This window comes from Solanum dulcamara, chromosome 4, assembly GCF_947179165.1.
Source record: "Solanum dulcamara chromosome 4, daSolDulc1.2, whole genome shotgun sequence".
Lineage (NCBI taxonomy): Eukaryota > Viridiplantae > Streptophyta > Magnoliopsida > Solanales > Solanaceae > Solanum > Solanum dulcamara.
In genome coordinates, this window is record NC_077240.1 from 880093 (window position 1) to 900447 (window position 20355).

At 35.2% G+C, this 20355-nt stretch overlaps 1 protein-coding gene across 3 annotated transcripts; it reads left to right on the top strand.

Moving 5' to 3' along the window:
* The first annotated feature begins 9722 nt into the window (after positions 1-9722).
* On the top strand, positions 9723-18825 carry LOC129885305 (probable ubiquitin-conjugating enzyme E2 23). Of its 3 annotated transcripts, none has more exons than XM_055959538.1 (8): positions 9723-9909; positions 11146-13245; positions 13708-13845; positions 15020-15508; positions 15944-16013; positions 16205-16344; positions 16479-16790; positions 18117-18825. In XM_055959538.1, exons 2-8 carry the CDS (start codon positions 11146-11148, stop codon positions 18366-18368), a joined length of 3501 nt encoding a protein of 1166 aa, XP_055815513.1. In that variant the 5' UTR covers positions 9723-9909; the 3' UTR covers positions 18369-18825. The 3 variants fall into 3 exon arrangements, with proteins under 3 accessions (XP_055815513.1, XP_055815511.1, XP_055815512.1); XM_055959536.1 differs by lacking the exon at positions 9723-9909 and adding an exon at positions 10418-10582; XM_055959537.1 differs by lacking the exon at positions 9723-9909 and adding an exon at positions 10424-10582 and having other exon boundaries at positions 15035-15508.
* The last annotated feature ends 1530 nt before the right edge of the window (positions 18826-20355 follow it).

A 20355-nucleotide genomic window follows, 5' to 3' on the forward strand; every position in this document is an offset into this window, starting at 1 on the left:
TAAATGCTCCTTTTTGTTGTGGAGGGCTTTTAGAGGCAAGCTGCCAACAGAGGAAAAGATCACTGCATTTGGCTACGTTTCCACACCATGCTATTGCTGCTACAGTGTAGGTCCGGACACCATAGAGCACATTTTCAGCACTGGCCATTTCGCTAGGAATATTTGGCACTACTTCTCAAATTCCCTAGGCATAAGGCATGAAGCCACACCCCTCAAACCTCTTGTTATGAGCTGGTGGCTTCGCAAGTACCGCACAGAAGCTCACAAACTTATCCTCCATTCCACCCCAATATTTATATGTTGGAATTTGTGGAAGAATAGGTGCGCGAGCAAATACGGGGGGAAGAGTTCTAGCTTGGCGAGAGTGAAATTTGCAGTTTTCAAGGACATCTCAAATCTTCTTAGAGTCGCGTACCCCTATATCCATTGGCCCTCGAACTGGATCCACACCATCTCCTGCATAGATAAGTGTACTCATGAGATGAAGATCACCCAAGTCTCGTGGATTAAGCCACAACTCCGTTTCGTCAAGCTGAATACTGACGGCAGCGCGTTGGGTAATCCGGGGGGCAATTGGGGGGGTGGCATCTTAAGAGATCACATGGGTAAATTCATCTTCTCCTACGCCATACCGTTAGGGGAGGGAACCAACAATCAAGCTGAACTAGAGGCGGCAGTTTATGGGCTTAAATGGTGCATTCAACAGGGTTTTCAGCACGTTATCCTAGAAGTTGACTCGGAGTTGCTCACTAAATGGATCAATCATCAGACTAAACCTCCGTGGAGCCTTCACCAGGTAACTCAGGACCTTGTTGGTATTTCCAAATTATTTGTTCGCTTTTCTTGCAGGCATGTATACAGGGAGGCAAATTTCACTGCGGATGCTCTCTCCAAGCACAGTCACACTCTTACCACTCCAGGCCACTACACCACCCTCCAGCAGCTACCTCGTGGTACTCGAGGTTACTACATGCTAGATAGAGTCGGCCTGCCCAGCTTCAGACGGAGGAAGACCAAACGGATTAAAAAGCCTCCATGATCTACTATTTTGTGTTGCATCCTTGGATTGAGCACCCAATTGCAGTGTTTGTGATTTTCCATGTTATATCTTAGCCATGTTATTTGATGTTCATCGTCTACGCTACTTTTGTTGTATATATAGCATTTATGAGGATTCATCCCCAGTTTTATTTAGATTTTTCCTTTATTTTATGTAAAGGGAGAGTCTCCCTTATTTATGCTTTTCTAGTTTCTTTGTATCGAGAGGAGTCATTTCCTTTAGGTGCATAGTTTCTAGGTTTTTTTTTCATGTGCTTGTATCGGGGATGAGTTGGCTGCCCTTAGTAGGATGGTCGGCTTATGAACCACCATAGGATTGGAGGTTAGGTTTATGTCCCCCTCCGTGTATTTTTTTGTTTTTATGTATAATACAGCTTGGGGGTGAGCGGCTCAACCCCTGGCCGCACACGAGAGGTGGGAGCCTCGTGTAAGATCTGTTTCCTTAAAAAAAATGCCCATAATACCCTTTTTATACCTATAAAAGGCATTGTAATTTGATGGATAGAAATACACAATAACCAAGGAATACAAAGTTTTCTCTCATTTTTCTCTCTACTATTTCTCCACTTTTTTTTTCTTGTGATACTAATTCGATTTTAGTATTTATTCTTTACTTTATAACACATTATCAGCACGAGATTCTACCGTCTCAAAGTTTGAAGGCTAAGGTATTATAATTTTCATTCTATTTATTATGGCTAATCTGACTAAACTTGAGTTCGTTGCCCTTCAAAGCACGGGCAAGAACTATCTTTAATGGGTACTAGATACTGAAATCCATTTGGATGCAATGGGTCTCGGAGACACCATTAAACTTGAAAATATAGCATCAAAACAAAATTATGCTAAAACAATGATATTCTTACGTCATCATATTGACGAAATTTTAAAAATTGAATATCTCACGGTCAAGGATCCACTCATTCTGTGGGATAACTTGAAAAGAAGATATGACCACTTGAAAATGGTCATACATCCAAAGGCACAATATGATTGAATGCATTTAAGGCTACAAGACTTTAAGTCTATTCCTGAATACAATCCTGTCATGTTCAGAATTACTTCTCAATTGAAACTATGTGGAGACACGGTTAGTGATATTGATATGATGGAAAAAACGTTCTCCACATTTCATGCCTCGAATGTGCTCCTACAACAGCAATATCGAGAGCTAGGTTTCAAAAAGTATTCTGAACTGATTTCTCATCTTCTCGTGGCTGAACAAAATAATGATTTGTTATTGAAAAATTACGAGAATCGACCTACTAGATCTACACCACTTCCTGAAGTGAATAAGGTGTACTCCCACCACGCTAGACGTGGAAGAGGTCGTGATCCTAGTCGTGGACGTGGACGTGATCATGATCGTAATTATGACCAAGAACGAAATTCTCTTCCTGATGTTAATCATGCACCAAAGAAAAATCAATATAAAAAGGAAAAATAAAAAGGTGAGAAATATGAAGTAGTTAGAACAAATTGTTTTCGATATGACGGAAGCAGTCACTATGAACGTGATTTTTCTACTCCCAAATATTTTGTTAAACTTTATCAGGCATCACTAAGAAAGAAGGATAAAAATTCTGAAGCTAATTTTATGGCCAAAAATCATGATACCTTCACACACTTGGATGTGACAGATTTCTTTGTCCACCCTGAAGGAAAGATAGATCATTTGATTGGTGATGGTTCTGTGAATATGGAAGAATTTAATGATCATGTTTAATATTTGTTAATAATAATATTATTAATGTTTGTTGTTTTTGTACTATTGAGAAATAAATTATATAAATGTTTGTTCTTGTCTACATATATATATTAAATAAATGTTTGTTGATGCATTACTACAAACTTACCTTTTAGTAATAGACATAAAATAATGCTAAAGATAGCAATCTACAAATTTCCACTAATAATAATAGAATTTTTTTTCTTGATAATGGAAATTTCTTTATGATAATGAAAATATTTTTTTATGATAATGAAAATTTCTTTATGATAATGGAAATTTCTTTATGATAATGAAAATGTTTTTTTATGATAATGAAAAATTCTTTATGATAATGAATATTTCTTTATAATAATGGATATTTCTTTATCCCCTCAACTTTATTAAAATCTTTTGATAAGATTTGTCCACATAAATAATTATCAATATTTTTATATATTATTATATTATCTAGCTTTTACTTTGAAATAAATTATATAAATAATTAAAGTATTAATAAAGATTTATTTCATTCTTTTTGAAGATATGGATAGTTTTCAAAGCAATTATGAAGACATTTGCTTGATGGATTCTGGTACAACGCATACGATATTCAAAAATGAGAAATATTTTTCTCATTTAAATATGGGCAGTATAAATGTCACTATAATTTCTGGTAGTGCTAATTTGATTGAGAGCTTCAAAAAAGCCATTATAATTTTTTTCAAGGGAACTAAACTCATAATAAAAAATGTTATGTTTTCTCCTCAATCTCGGAGAAACTTCTTGAGTTTTAAAAATATCCGTAAAAATGGTTATCATATCAAGACAATTGATGGAATGAATTTTGAATATCTGGGTATAATCAAAAATGTCTTCGGACAGACATGTGTTATAGAAAAGTTTTTGGCCTTATCTTCTAGATTGTATTGGACAAAGATTAGTGCAATTGAGGCACAATCTATAGTAAATCAGAAGTTTACTAATTCCAATGTTTTTGTACTTTGGCACGATCCTTTGGGACAACCTGGATCTATAATGATGAGAAAAATCATAGAAAATTCAAATGGGCACCCATTAAAGAACCTAAAAATTCTTTCAAATGGTGAATTTTCTTGTACTGCTTGTTATCAAGGCAAGTTAATTGTGAGACCATCACCAACAAAAATTGCGATTGAGTCCCTTGCGTTCTTGAAACATATACATGAGGATATTTGTGGACCTATTCACCCACCTAGTGGGTCGTTTAGATACTTTATGGTCCTAATAAATGCTTCTTCTAGATGGTCTCATGTGTGCCTATTGTCATCTCGTAACTTGACATTTATAAAATTGTTGGCACAAATTATACGATTATGGGCACATTTTCCCTATAATCAAATTAGAACAATTCACCTTGATAACGCTGCAGAATTTTCATCCCAAGCATTTAATGATTATTGCTTATCGATTGGGATAAGAGTAGAACATCATGTAGCTCATGTTCACACTCAAAATGGTCTTGCTGAGTAATTAATTAAACGACTGCAGTTGATAGCAAGACCATAGCTTATGAAAACTAGGTTGCCCACTTCTGTGTGGGGTCATGCAATTTTGCATGCTGCAACACTTATTCGTCTCTGGCCGATTAATTATCATAAGTTTTCTCCATTGCAATTGATTTTGGGTCAAGAACCTAATATATCCCATTTAAGAATTTTTGATTGTGCTGTATATATGCCTGTAGCACCACCACATCGCACTAAAATGGGGCCCCAAAGAAGGCTAGGAATATATGTTGGGTTTGAATCGCCCTCCATTATTCGCTGCCTTGAACCATTAAATGGTGATATATTTACTGCTCGATTTGTAGATTGTCAATTTGATGAGACACTTTTTCCAAAATTAGAGAGAGAAAATTGTGAAAGCAAAAGAGAAATTTTGTGAAAAAATCCATCATTGTCTCATCTTGATCCACATTTCTATTTGTGCGAAAGAAGTGCAAAAAATTATTCACTTGCAGAAAATTGTAAATCAAATACCAAATGCATTTATAGATTTGAAAAGAATTACTAAATCACATATTTCTGTAGAGAATGTCCCAATTCGGATTGATGTTCCTGTAGGATCATCTACTAGTGTCATAGCTAATGAGTCAAAAACATGTTTGAAACGTGGTAGACCATTAGGTTCTAAGGATCAAAATCCTAGAAAAAGAAAAAGAAAAGATCAAGATGACATCATGAAAGAATCTCCTATAGAAATTCATGATGTGAATAATTTTGATATCCTTGAAGGAATTAATGAGCTTGAGAATCAAAGAAATAAGGAACTATCCATAAATTCAATTGATACTGAAGAAAATTTGAATCGATAAAAAATAATAGTCGATTATATTCTTTCATACAATGTTGTGACAAGAATCATGCAAGATAGCGAGGATATTGAACCTCAATCTGTTGTAGAATGTTGACAAAGAAATGATTGGGCAAAATGGCACGAAGCAATTCAATCAAAATTGAATTCACTTGTCAAGCGTGAAGTTTTTGGACCTATAGTTCAAACACCTGATGGTGTTAAACCTATTGGTTATAAATGGGTCTTTGTATGAAAAAGAAATGAGAAAAATGAAATACAAAATTACAAAGCACGTCTGGTTGCACAAGGATTTTCACAAAGGCCTGGTGTAGATTATGACGAGACATACTCACTAGTTATGGATGCAATAACATTGCGTTATCTCATTAGTTTCACAGTCCACGAGAGACTTGATATGCATTTGATAGATGTGTTACATTCTATCTTTATGGATCACTTAATAATGAGATATACATGAAAATTCCCGAAGGATTTAAGATGTCAAAAGCATATAATTCAAAGTCTCGGAAAATGTATTCAATTAGATTGCAAAGATCATTGTATGACTTGAAACAATCTGGACGTATGTGGTATAACTGTCTTAGTGAGTATTTATCTAAGGAAGGTTATATAAATGATGCAATTTGTCCATGTGTTTTTATTAAGAAAACAACATTTGAGTTTGTTATACTTATTGTTTATGTTGATGACATAAATCTCATTGGAACTCCAATAGAGCTTTAAAAGGCAATTGCTTATTTAAAAAATGAATTTGAGATGAAAGATCTTGGAAAGACAAAATTATGTCTTGATTTGCAAATTGAGCATTTGACAAATGGTATTTTTGTCCATCAATCTGCCTACACAGAAAAAGTGTTGAAAAGATTTTATATGAATGAAGCACATCCATTAAGCACTCCGATGATTGTTCGATCACTTAATATGAATAAGGATCCATTCCGACCTTAAGAAAAGAATGAGGAACTTCTTAGTGCTGAAGTACCATATCTTAGTGCAATTGGTGCACTAATGTATCTTGCTAACACTACAAGGCCCGATATATCCTTTTTGGTTAATTTGTTAGCAAGATATAGTTCTGCTCCTACTAGGAGGCATTAGAATGGGATCAAACACATATTATGGTATTTGAAAGGGACTACCGATATGGGCTTATTTTAGCCTTACAATTGTAGTCCCAATCTTGTTGATTATGCTGATGCAGGGTATTTATCTGACCCACACAAAGTTTGATCTCAAACAGTCTACGTGTTCATATGTGGGGGAGCTGCCATATCTTGGAGATCTACAAAACAGTCTATCGTGGCCACTTCATCAAATCATGCTGAGCTAATAACTATTCATGAAGCAAGTTGAGAATGTGTGTAGTTGAGGTCCATGACACATCTCATTCGAGAAAATGTGGTTTGAAATGTGACAAAGCAACCACAATTATATATGAAGATAATGCAACATGCATAGCACAACTAAAGGGAGGATTCATAAAAGGAGATAGAACAAAGCACATTTCGTCAAAACTTTTCTACACACATGAGCTCTAGAAAAATGGTGATATCAATATGCAAAAGATTCGTTCGAGTGAAAATGTGACAGATTTATTCACCAAGTCTCTACCAAATGCAACCTTCAAAAAGATGGTGCACAAACTTGAAATGCGAAGATTCAAGTCTTTGGATTGATGTTCTCATCAGGAGAATTAATACGCGTTGTACTCTTTTTTCCTTACGAGGTTTTGTCCCACTGAATTTTCCTTGTAAGATTTTTAATGAGGCAGCAATAAATGCGTATTAAAATAACTATATATATTTGTTAAATAACTATATATATTTGTTCTTTCACTAGAACTTTTATTTTACATGAGCAGTCAAGGGGGAGTGTTGCAAATAATTTATGAATGCCCATAATACCCTTTTTATGCCTGTAAAAGGCATTGTAATTTGATGGATAGAAATACACAAAAACTAAGGAATACAAAATTTCCTCTCATTTTTCTATCTACTATTTCTCCTCTTTCTTGATTTTTCTCTTATGATACTAATTCGATTTTAGTATTTAGTCTTTACTTTATAACAAATCACCAATTAACACAGATTTTTTGAAACGACGTCATCGCATTATGAGACTGTTGTTACATTTTAATTGTTGTGCTTACTAAAAGTAGTTAGCCCAAAATAACTACATTGAAAAAAAAAACTCAAAGAGTAAATGCGAAAAATTCTTTTACTTAATATATTTTCAAGAAATGTGGAAAGAAAAACATGTCAAATAAAATGAATCAGAGAAAATAATATTTTCTCTGTTTTATATTACTTACCCTTGTTGACCTAACACACCTCTTAAAAAAGTTTTAATTAAAACTGTCATTTACTAAATTAATTTTATTAATGAAATGTTTATCAAATAAATTAAAATGGATGGAATAATATATTCTTCTTTCTTGCAATTATTATTTGTTTGATTCTTCCTCATAGTTTTCCAACTTTAGTTTTCGAAGTCAACTTGCTCAAATAAGTGGTGTCCCAATAAGTAAATAACTATGTTTTGGAGCAAACCTAAATGCCAAATTCAGTGAAGGGCCAAAATTAAACTTGAAACCTTCCCTATTTTGCATGTTTACTAGATTCGTTTTTCACCTACATGTCATCCTTTTGAGAATAGCTTTGTCATTCTTGGAATTATCGTTCGTTTTATTGTGTTATTTGTCCATGTTTAATTCAATACGTTGATTTAAATATAAAATGCTATTCTCTTCGTTCATTTTTATATAGTTATGTTGATTTGACACATTATTTAAAAAATAATAAATAAAACATCACTAATATTATTATCACTCCAGTTTCTTTTAAGTCGTCAAAATTTTGAAAAATAAATTATATTTAATAATAAGAATAAAATATGCATAAAACAATAAATTATCTCTTGTTGGTGTAATATACCGCAATTACAATAAATTACAGTTGAAAATAAAATAAACAAAAATGAATAAAAAATATTCAGGCTGAGGCGCGAATATCTCGCTTTCTTTAAAGAGATTCAAGTCAACTCCGACATAATCTACACCGATCCAGTAGTATATCTCTTCACTTGTCCCTTCCAAGATACAACAGTCCAACAAAGTTGTATAACTCAAACAACTCCGAATTAGTTGAAGAGTCCAAAGCTCCACAAAAAGAGCAACTTCCTTCAACATATAATTACTCTCTTTTGTATAGTGAATATAGTTGGAGACATAAAATATTTTCTTTGTCTCAACTCTCTCTTTCACTATTACACATTACAATATTTTTCACAATTAACATATTTCATCTCATACTTATTTTACATCCATTTTACAAAGGAAGAAATACCACTATTTATAGGTGAAGAATTCTTCCTTGTCTTGAATAGAAATAAAGTGGATAATAATGTAGGTAAATGAATGGAGGAATTATGCCTTGAAAGTTACAAATGTTACAAGGCATAATGAGGTAGAATATGACTTAGTGGTTACATAAATTACACCAAAAATAATTGACCACATTCTTGTCAATTTATATCCACTAAATTATGCATTTAATATTTTATTTTAATAATAAAATACATATACACCAACATCTATTGATTTTTCAAATTGAACAAGTAAAAATATATATCTATTTTCAATATAGTAGACAAGTAAAAGTAGAGTTGGGAGGGTAATTTTATTAATTATTATAAGTCATCTCATGTTGGAAAATTAATTGAAAATAATCAAAGTATTAATAGCAGGGATAAAATAAGTATAAAATGATGAATTATCTCTTGATTTTCAAACTAAATATGTAAACGTGGACACCTATTTTTAGTATAGTACACAAATAAATAAATAGATGGAAGGCATTATTATTATTATTATTATTATTATTATTATTATTATTATTATTATTATTGATAAATGCAACATTCCTCTTATTCTCAAAAACATAAAATTGAAATTATTTTTTTCATTATACTTTTACTTAATATTCATAAATAAAAAGTTAATATGTAGTAGGAACTTTATACACTGAATCTAAATTTAATATGACCTTTAACAAATACTCTTATATAAAACTTATCTATGTCATAAATTGATGAACTTAATCAATACAAAAACTTACTCATACTTACTATAATATGCTTAATCAATTATGATTATAAATTCTAACTTAATCATAGTAAAATAATATGATTTGATATAAATATCGAATGCTATTTTTTTTAATCATTAATCAAAACCAATCAAACTCTTTGATTCCCCATTTCATCAAATAATATACTTAACTTGATGAGTGAAATGACTTTCGTTACAAAATTGTTTTGTTTCTTCCAATCTTTTAAGAAAAAAGCATTATTCTTTTTTCAACAGGAAAGATATTCTAATTCAAACTGGACAGAAAAATGTTAAAAATAAAGCATCTAAAAAAAATTATTATAAAAATTAATTAATAAACAGAAACAATAATAAAATACAAATATCATTGTCAAAAGAAGAAAAGGTAAGGGTAAATTAGGTAATTTACCGTGACCTATACCACTAAAAAGACTTATGCGGCACGTAATGACATTTTTGCCCCTCACCTCACGGCTCGGCTCGGCTCTGTTCACCTTTTAGCTCATTCTGCAGATGTTGAATGGAAGATTATACAATTTTAAACATATATATATGTATGTATATACATATTGACGATCAATCAACCGGCGAAGAGATTGCCGTTCATTCTTAATGCAATCGTAATAGCTTCCAGCTTCGTGGGTCCTTATAATCTGCTAATTCTCCGATTCCGAAGGTATATTCGTTATCTTATTCATCTTCATTGACATTCTTGAAATGAATTGGGTAAAAAGATTCAAATTCTTCTTTTTTTCTTGCTTGGAACTTTCTTGTTTTCTTGTTTTTAGTTCTGGGTATGAATCTTTTAGTTGGGTTTTGTTCTTTTTGATTTATGCGGGAATCTTTTGATCTCAATGTGTGTTGGAAGGGATGTTTCCAGTTCGTTTTGGCTGGCTGAATGGAAAATTTCCAGAAATGATCGGGTCATTCTGGTAAATTGAAGCTAGGGTTACATGACTGGATTTGGATGGAGGCTGTGTTTGGCTGATGTAGGATTCTGAGAAAAGATGAGAATTTTGACCAGAATCTGTATTTGAACCTTTTCTATAGGGTGAGGTGAATTCAAACTGAGTTTAACTGCTTAGTTGTTCTGGGCCATTTGATAGAGGCATTTCTAAACCTTTTTTTTTCGGGGGGGGGGGGGGGGGGGGGGGTCAATACTAATAGATGGTCTCTTCTATGAATTAGTTAAACCTTCTCAGCTCTAAGCTACTAGCCCTAGGTGGTTTAGGTCATTTCTTTTTAATAGGTACATTAGATAATTCGACTGCGTCGTTGGTTTTATATTTTTTTCTTATCATGATTGTGCTTCGTCTGAGCTTGAGAATGCAGTGATGCTGTTATCGGAGGTAGACTAAAAGTTATTAATTTTAGCGTATTGTGGTGTAAGTTGCTTCTATGAGTAGGGTTCCTTTTTCCTTGTTAAAAATGAATGGGCTTCATTTCTATTATTTCAAATGATCGAACTGAATATGTTTAGTTACATAATTTTATTGCTTCATATTCGGAAACAGTCTCTTTACTTCTAAGCAGTAGAGGTTAGGTCTGCGTACACTCTACCCTCCTCAGAGCTCACTTTGTGGGATTTTGTTGTTGTTGTTGTTGAACTGAATATGTTTAATTACATAATTTTGATGCTTCATATTTCTTTGCACTGATAGATTTATTAGCAGTTTTTGTCACTGGAATTTTTGGACTAAATGGTCAGGTTATTAGGTTTTGTTTTGGTCAGGATATAAAGTTTTGTTTTTGATGAAGCAGGTTATAAGGTTGTCTTTCTTTCTTTCTAAACCAAAATAAGTGAATAGTCCAGTCCACTCTCATTCGTAGACTTGACATTTGTTTGAATTGTGGGATGTATACCAAGGCTTTTGAATGAATTTCTTATAGTTTTCTTTTTTATGATTGTTAGATGGAAGCTGGCCAACATCATGATGCTTCCCGTAGTGCTGAACCCTCCGCAAATGCAAACGAATATAGCAATCTGATAGAAGGCAATACTTTAGCAAATGGGGCTAGCTTTGATCCAAAAGTTAGACCAGAATGCAAGCCGGGAGAGATTCTCCGGAACTTAGAGAATGTATCCTATATATATAGACAAGATGTTGTGAAAAACAAAACTGATGGTAAGATTGGGATTGTGACCGAGGTTGCTGGCGACTCAGATTCTGATAGCAGCTTAACTGATGATGATGAGGAGGATGAAGATGAGGATGAGGATAATGGAGAAGAAGACGATAATGATGATGATGATGGTGGTGGTGGTGGTCATGATGATGATGATGGTGATTCCAACACGGAAGGCGATAAGGATAACAATGAAAAGGCTGAGGAAGCTGATGATGGGAACAAAGACCTTAGTAGCTGTAAGAGTGATCCACTTATCGCAGACCATGTTAGAGTCCTCTGGATGGATGAGTCTGAGTCAACAGAGAGTATTAATAATGTCATTGTTGTTGACAGAGGATTTCTGCATGGTGATTATGTCGCTGCAGCTTCTGATCCAACAGGTCAAGTAGGACTGGTGGTTGATATCAACATATCTGTAGATTTATTAGCGCATGATGGATCTATTTTTAAAAATGTCTCATCTAGGGAGTTGAAACGTGTTCGGGATTTTACAGTTGGTGATTATGTTGTCGTTGGACCTTGGTTGGGTAGAATTGATGATGTTTTTGATAATGTCACTGTGATGTTTGATGATGGTTCTGTATGTAAAGTTATGAAGGCTGACCCTTTACGTATTAAACCAGTTGGTAGGAATGGCCTTGAAGATGGACACTTTCCTTTCTATCCTGGTCAGCGTGTAAAAGCAAGCTCCTCATCAGTTTTCAAGAATTCCAGATGGTTAACTGGCTCGTGGAAAGCAAATAGGTTAGAAGGTACAGTAACTAAAGTTACTGTTGGTTCTGTTTTCATCTACTGGATTGCATCTGCTGGATATGGGCCCGATTCCTCCACTGCTCCAGCTGAAGAACAAAATCCAAAGAACTTGAAACTGATGTCTTGCTTTTCTCATGCAATCTGGCAGCTAGGTGACTGGTGTCTTCTTCCTTCATCATCTTTTGCCTTGGACAAGCAATTGTCAAAATTACAACTTTGTGATTCCACCAAAACTGTATCAGAATCTTCTCAATCTTTAACAGATTGTGATTCAGAAGTTGTCAATTTGGAGGAATCAACAGGGAACAGTGAATGTATGGAAATTGATGTGGAATCTTTGGTGGATGGAAATTGTGAAACTTTAGAGCATGATTCCCTTGCAGAGTCCAGTACATGTGCTAATTCATTGTCACTTTCCAAGGAATCAGGCCAAGAGTCATGGCCCCTTCATCGTAAAAAGATCCGCAAAGTTGTGGTTAGGAGAGATAAAAAAGCACGTAAGAAAGAGGAAAATTTTGAAAGAGCTCTTCTAATTGTGAATACTAGGACTTCTGTTGATGTTGCTTGGCAGGATGGAAAAATAGAAAGCGGCTTAGAATCTACATCCTTGATCCCTATTGAAAGCCCCGGAGATCATGAATTTGTTGCTGAACAGTATGTTGTAGAGAAAGCTGCTGATGATGCTGATAATTCTAATGATGTTAAGCGTGTTGGAGTTGTGAAAAGTGTTAATGCAAAGGAACGTACAGCTTTTGTGAGGTGGTTAAAGCTAGTTACCAGGGCAGAGGACCCCAAGGAGTTTGACAAAGAGGAAGTGGTCAGCGTATATGAGCTTGAGGGGCATCCTGACTATGACTATTGTTACGGTGACGTTGTTGTTCGTTTGTTACCTGTTTCTCTGCCAGCAAAAGCGGGTTCTGTTGTGAAATCTACGGAAGAATCAGAACATTTGTTGGTTCCAACTGAAGCCAAAGAAGACGAACAAAAGCATTCGAAATGCAATGAAGCAGAAGCCGCTCCAAGTGATGATACGTGTTCCCAATTTTCAGATCTCTCTTGGGTTGGGAATATCACTGGACTCAGAAATGGTGACATCGAAGTGACATGGGCTGATGGGATGATATCCCTGGTACTTCTCAAGACTTTTTATTCTTTCTCCAATTTCTAATTGCATGTTCAGGATGCCCCTAGTTTCTACTAGTTCATTCCATGGCTAATGTCAAGACTTAACCTTTTTATCTCTGCTCTTCTATCATTTTCTCATGATTTGTATGTCCGTTTTTTTTCCTGTGATTGACTTTTTGTCTGGGTATTTACTATTGAAACTGAAAAACCGATAGGTCAATTCATACTCTATCTGCACTGTTAGACTGGGAAAAGCAAAAAAAAAAAAAAGGGACTTGCATTATCCATGTTGGTGTATATCTTTGATCATTATTCCTGACAGATCTGTTTTTCTTATTTGTGTGGATGCACACATTTCATTAGAACATCAAGAGAAATTTCCTTTTCTTAAGGTGGCGGTGCATTCTTATGACAGTTTTCATGAATTTCAATTCATATTGTGATGCTCCCTTTCTGGTTTCTTCAGGTTGGGCCTCAAGCAATTTATGTTGTTGATCGTGATGATGATGAGTCTATCACTGCCGGAAGTGAAGTTGGTGATGATGCAGCTAGCTGGGAAACAGTTGAAGATCATGAAAGGGAGACCCTGGGGAATGTAGAAGAGGTTAGTGATTGCTAGAATACTGTTATTAGTTATCTGATATTAACTGTTATGCTTGATTTAAACATCCGATTCAACCAGTTTCACATGTTTTCTGTTTGTTTTCGTTTCATCATCTTAAAACTTCAAAAATTTCACATCCTTGGTGGTGCAAGAAACTATTTTTTTCCCCTTAATAAGTAGAGACTTCATAGTATGGCTGGTTTTAAATTTTGGTGCAAATAATCTGTTTCAGTCAACAGCATTCCTAGTATAGTACCACAAGTGAGGTCTGGGGAGGATAGGGTATATGCAAACCTTACCACTACCTTTGTGGGGTAGAGAGGTTGTTTCCGATAGACCCTTGGCTCAAGAAAATCATGTTTCCAAATAGGTTTGAAAGAAATGCAAGCGACAAAAGCTATGATGAAAATATTGAAATAAGAAAAGTACTGACACTAAAAATTGTAAAGATAGCCAAAGTAAATGAAACAACAATAGTAATAGAATTGAAGAATAGGACAATACAAGTATAATACTTATAATACTGGTAAGGGAACAGATAGTTGCTCCAGACAGAACCCTACTAACCATCTACGCTAATAGTTGATCTCCATGCTCTCCTATCTAAGATTATGTTTTCTGTGAGCTACAGATGTGTCATGTCCTGTTTATAATCACGTCTCTTCAATTCTTCCTCGGTCTACCTCTACCTCTCCTTAAACCTATCACTGCCAACCTCTCGCACCTCCTCACTAGAGCATTTGTGCTCCTCCTATTTGAATATTCAACTATTTACCAAAAAGGGGATTGCAAGTGACCCTCCAAAAGGCATGCACATCACCAGCAATCTCTTGTGCTGGTCCATTTAGAAAATGATTCGTCACTTATCGCAAGAAAAAGGGTAACCCTTCAAAGGGTGGAGCTTTTGTAGACACAGATGCCTTCTTTCTCTTTCCTACTTATTTATATTCTTTTATATTTTCGTTGATAAACATAACTTCTATAGATGTAATGTCTGCTGATTAGCTTACAACTTCACACATTATTAATATAAATAACGTATCAGATGTGAAGAAAGTTAGCTTATTTTACGTTGAAGGTAGGTTAGCAGATTAACTAAAATAGTACCTATTTGAACTGCTTTGTGAGAATAAGTGGTTAGTTTCTGTTTGTATTAGTATAACGTAATGAACAGCGGGATTTCCTTCAGGAACTTGGAACAACAAATGCTACTGACATCAGCATTGACGATGAAGATGGTGCCATGGCCACTGAAGATTCAGGAAGGAATGGGGCTCTAGCTATTCCCCTAGCTGCACTAGGATTTGTGACCAGGCTGGCCTCTGGAATATTTTCTAGGGGCCGCAAACAGACTGATTCTTCGAGTTTAGATTCCAGAAGTGAAGTTGAAGAAAGGCAGGGAGCATTTGCCAAAATATTTTCCAGCGATGAATCGTGGTCCCAAAGGTCTGGAGACCTTGATAATTCTCCAAGGCTACCTGCTGCTGGAAATGGAGAAGATGATGACACTATGGAAGTGACAGAATTGGACATCATTGAAGCTAACTTGAAGTCAGGAATAGGAAATTCCTCAGACCAACATGATGACCAAACATATAGTTTTAAACGTTTTGATATCACAACAGATCCTTATGATCATCATTTTCTTGGTACAAGTGGCCAGGTTAGTCTTGCCTCCAAGTTCTTCCTGATAAATTGTTCCACTTCTTGACTAATGTATTAGAAAATGTATTCTATATTCTGGTTCTCGTAAGTACTTCTTTCCCCTACTTAGAATATCTAAATGAATCCTTTATCCATCATTCGTTTCCATTTAAAAGGTGGTTCATAGCTTGTGTTACACTACTTTTTCTCCATTTCTCGAGTAGGTTTTATTAGACATGCACCTTTTTCTATTTGGGTCAGTGGGTGGGGTTTGAGAGGGCAGTGTGGTGTTGCGTGATGTCATGGTTTCTTCATATCATGGTTTCTAAAGGTGAGCTAGTTATGAATGACTTGGTGAGCGTCCTTTACTTTGAGTCCCCGGCAAGGACTAGTTCTATCCTTTTTCAAATTTAAAAGAGGTCATCTACTGAGCCTTGTTGATCATTATGTGCAGAATAATGCTGGGAGGAAGTGGCTTAAGAAAGTTCAACAAGATTGGAACATTCTTCAGAATAACCTGCCAGGTACTTTATCAGATTAGAATCTTTTTCTTCATAAGTAGGTATATTATCAAAGGATTTATCTCTCCATATTTTATAATTGTTATTTTCACAGTCAAGCGACACCATCAACTTTAACATATATTAACTGCACCTCAATCTAAAACTAGTTGGGGTCAGCTATTCAGCTTTAACATTCAGACTTCTTTTATCAGATGGAATATATGTACGTGTTTATGAAGATCACATGGATCTTCTAAGGGCTGTGATTGTTGGAGCATATGGGACTCCTTACCAAGATGGCTTATTCTTCTTTGATTTCCACCTTCCACCTGAGTATCCTGATGTTCCTCCAGTAAGCTTACTTAATGTTTCTTTCCATGTATCCTTCTCCTCTTGTCTAGAGGGTTACAGTTTGCCTCTAAATCTCCTTTTGGCTCATGACTTCATTTTAAAGTTAATTTTTCAAATGTTTATGTTGTATTGCAGTCAGCATATTATCATTCTGGTGGCTGGCGGATAAATCCAAACTTGTACGAGGAAGGGAAGGTTTGTCTCAGCCTTTTAAATACTTGGACGGGCAGAGGGAATGAGGTCTGGGATCCTTCATCCTCAAGTATACTTCAAGTCCTAGTTTCACTTCAAGGGCTAGTCTTGAATTCCAGGCCATATTTCAATGAAGCTGGTTATGACAAGCAAGTTGGGACAGCTGAAGGAGAAAAAAATTCACTATCATACAACGAAAATACCTTCTTACTGAACTGCAAGACAATGATGTATCTGATGAGGAAACCTCCAAAGGTAATTGATATCTTTTATTTTCTTTATTTTCCATCTACTACAACATCTGCAGTCGACATCCTTGATAATATTATATTTTGGATTTCATCTTTGTTTTCAAGGTGTTTGAAACCAATTATAACGTCATTATTTGAAATTTTAAAACCAATTATATGGGGTTATCCTTTTCTCTTTCTTTCTCCCCATACAAGAACTGTAATCCATGACTCTTCAGGCTTGGCATGTCTTCTCATTTTATTATATTTCCGATGGACCAGCTTTACTTGCCATCTATTCGTTCATGAGTGCAGTTGAAGTTGGTGTCTCTTGGATCAGCTTGTTGTATTTTTTTCTTGGCATTTCACTGTTATCTAATCCATTTGTGAAGAATTGCGGTATAGTGTATCATTGACTCAGGTGGAAAACTGAAAATGTGGACCTCTAACTTAAAATTCTCTTTGTAAATGCTTTTTCTTTTCTTTTTCATTTTTAGCTGATTACTTCCATAATGCCAATTGACTTAATTGATATATCATGATGTCATATGTGGTCTCTTGGCCTTGTTGAAACACGTGTATATTACGTTTACTGGGCTAGTAAAACAACAGTGCTGATAGTAGTTAGACTAGTAATGTTACATCCATCAAATAATAGTATAGCCCTTTGATCCGCCAATTTCCTTCTTAACACTTATGAAGCAGGCAATTGATGTCTTTACTGTCAGCAACTCAACACAACAAATTTCTAGATCGGACATAATAATAAGATACAAAATATGTAAAGATAAATAAGAGAGAAGGGTGTCTTTTGAGCCATATCAAATTGATGTAGCGTTAGGTCTTCCTCTCTTGTATCCCTTCCTCAAGATGTCAGCCTCAATGGGACCACTTCCTCTCCATATCCCTTCATCAAGTTTAGCCTACATTCACCACCTCATTAAACCCACCAAGCACAGAATGCACACGATCCTATAACCATAGACTCTTGTTTATGGACTACCACCAAACTCTGAATAGTTAAAGGTATAAATAAAATATTTTAGATAATGTATAGTCCATTTTTCTAACATTTGTGGGACTACCCTAGGTATGTTGTTGTTGTTGCATCTCTTTTGTTTCCTTTTTGTGTTTATCCGTGGGCTCACTGCTCATTTCACTTTTTTAGTGAGAGAAACATATCTATATCTGCACAGAGGAAAAATAGGTCATGGAACCTACTTTTTCTTAATTGAATACTATGTACCAAGGATGGGGAGCATTTGTTGTTTATTGCTCCTCACCTTTGGCACTATGCTTTACTGGTAAAACAATTCTTGTTAACTTGTTCCAAAATATTGGATTGAAATAGGATTTTGAAGAGCTTATCAGAGAACACTTTAGAATGCGTGGTTATTACATCCTCAAGGCCTGTGACACTTACATGAAAGGATTCCTTATTGGCTCGCTCATAAAAGATGCTTCTGTAAGCAACAACAGCAGCGCTAATTCAAATTCAGTTGGTTTCAAGCTAATGCTGGCTAAGATTGTACCAAAACTTTTCTTGGCTCTGAAAGAAATAGGAGTGGAGTGTGAAGAGTTCAAGCATCTCCACCAATTGTAGCAGAGATCTTGAAGCATTTGGTGTGTATATCATTGTTCAATCCAGCCAAGGTCAGCCTTTTAAACATTTTCGAATGTCAAAGGCATTTGATGATTTCTTCTTTGGTGTACTTCTGTTTGGGATATGATTTGATAGTTACCATGGCTGATAGCTGGGTATGTCATTTTTGCATAGGACGGAATGCAGGGATTACTGCTATACTGTAACATTTCCTTAACTAACACAGGTGATTAGGAATGAGTAGGTTGTGTTTGGACTTGGCTTGCTTGTTTGGACTTGCCTATTAACTTTTCATGTTGTTGCGGTCCCCTCCAAATTTGGGGAGGCAGTTTACTAGTAAAACTTTTTGTGTTTTTCCTGAATGATTGGTGGTGTCGTTAGTTTAACTCAAATTCTCTGTTTGGAGAATTCTGTAAAAACATTTTGATTCTTAGAAATTGATTCTTTTACAAGCCAATTATACTTGTCAATAGTTCATTAAACCTTCAATTCTGATTTCGGATGGTAGACTGCTATGTTGGTTTTACAAGGCATGAGGAATTGGGTGGCTAGCAAGGATTTTCTTTGTCTAACAATGCTCGTGAATTTCGATTCATCTTTGAAGAATATAGTTCAGGCGACTGAACAAATTGATAAGGAAATAGATACGAGCAGTGAAATTTGAAGGTCACTAATAAGGTTAGCAGTGGAAATAAAAGCATGAATCATACTTAGCACGCACCAAGGTGGTTTGTGTTATTCTTTGGCTATTGGTACTGGAGGCATTTGTATCTCGTTACTTGAACATGCTAGGTTTGGGATGCCTTGTAACGCTTGACTACCTATCTTTTACTTGACAAATGCTTAATCTTTTAACTTGCATTTCATTGATTTCTGTTGAGCCAACGTATACTATGCAAAGGAATGACATTAAATGGTAGTGGAGGTGAAGACATTGTTGTTTGCGAGTCTGCAGCAAGCCAGCAATATAGCTGGCTGGTGTTAGTAACCTTAACTACCCTGGGGAATTCTGATTTTGGTTGTGATGGTTATAAATTATATATTATCGGCTTCCTGTACATCCAACATTCTTAAATGCTGTAGTCGCGTGGCAGACTTCCTAACGAATTTGCATATCTAGTTCACATTTACCATAGGCAAATAATTTATTTTACAACATTCTTGATGCCAAGTTTTATAACTCTTGACTTATTTTCGTGCTTCTGAAATTTCTTTGGGCGGCATGCAATTGCTTTGACCAAGCTAGCTTTACATGTTAAATTGAGAGTTCATAACAAACCATGAAGGACCAAAGGAGACAATCCATTGCCTTCAAGATTATATTCTGTCAATAGATAAATCAATTTGACATGTAAACTAGTGCTGTTCCATCTCTAAAATACGTCAAAAAGTATAACGAGTCATTTGTTATCAAAGTTGTTGCTTCACCAACTATGACTACAGAATCCTCTCAATTCTCTCCAAATCTGATAATGGCTGCTTCAAATAAAGAGTGCAGTAAAGGCAACACAATGGTCTAGTTCTCAGTTAAATCAAGTCACTACAAGTTCAAAAGAAGAGACTGAAACATATACACACACAGATACACGGTGTGAACATTCTATTACACTAACCATTAGTGTTGACCTAGTAATTCCATAACCTTCATCAATACTTACAAACCCTTGAGTCTAAAGTATTCCCCTCACCTCCTTTCTTGCCCAAAGTTTAGATTACTGCACTCAACTGCAACAAGCACTTGTCGTGCTATTAGTTTATCATCATTCCCACTCAGCAGTGGCTACCACTCAACTGGCAACAAGCACTCAACATGCTATTAATTTATCATCATTCCCACTCAGCAATGGCTACCACACGAAGCAAATTTAACAACGGGAAGGACAAGCAAGCAAATCTTGAACAATTACCATATTCAGCAATTTTGGAAGTTAAACAATAAGTGTACTCTAGACGATTTTTGTCAAAGCTTAATATCTTAGCCATTGAG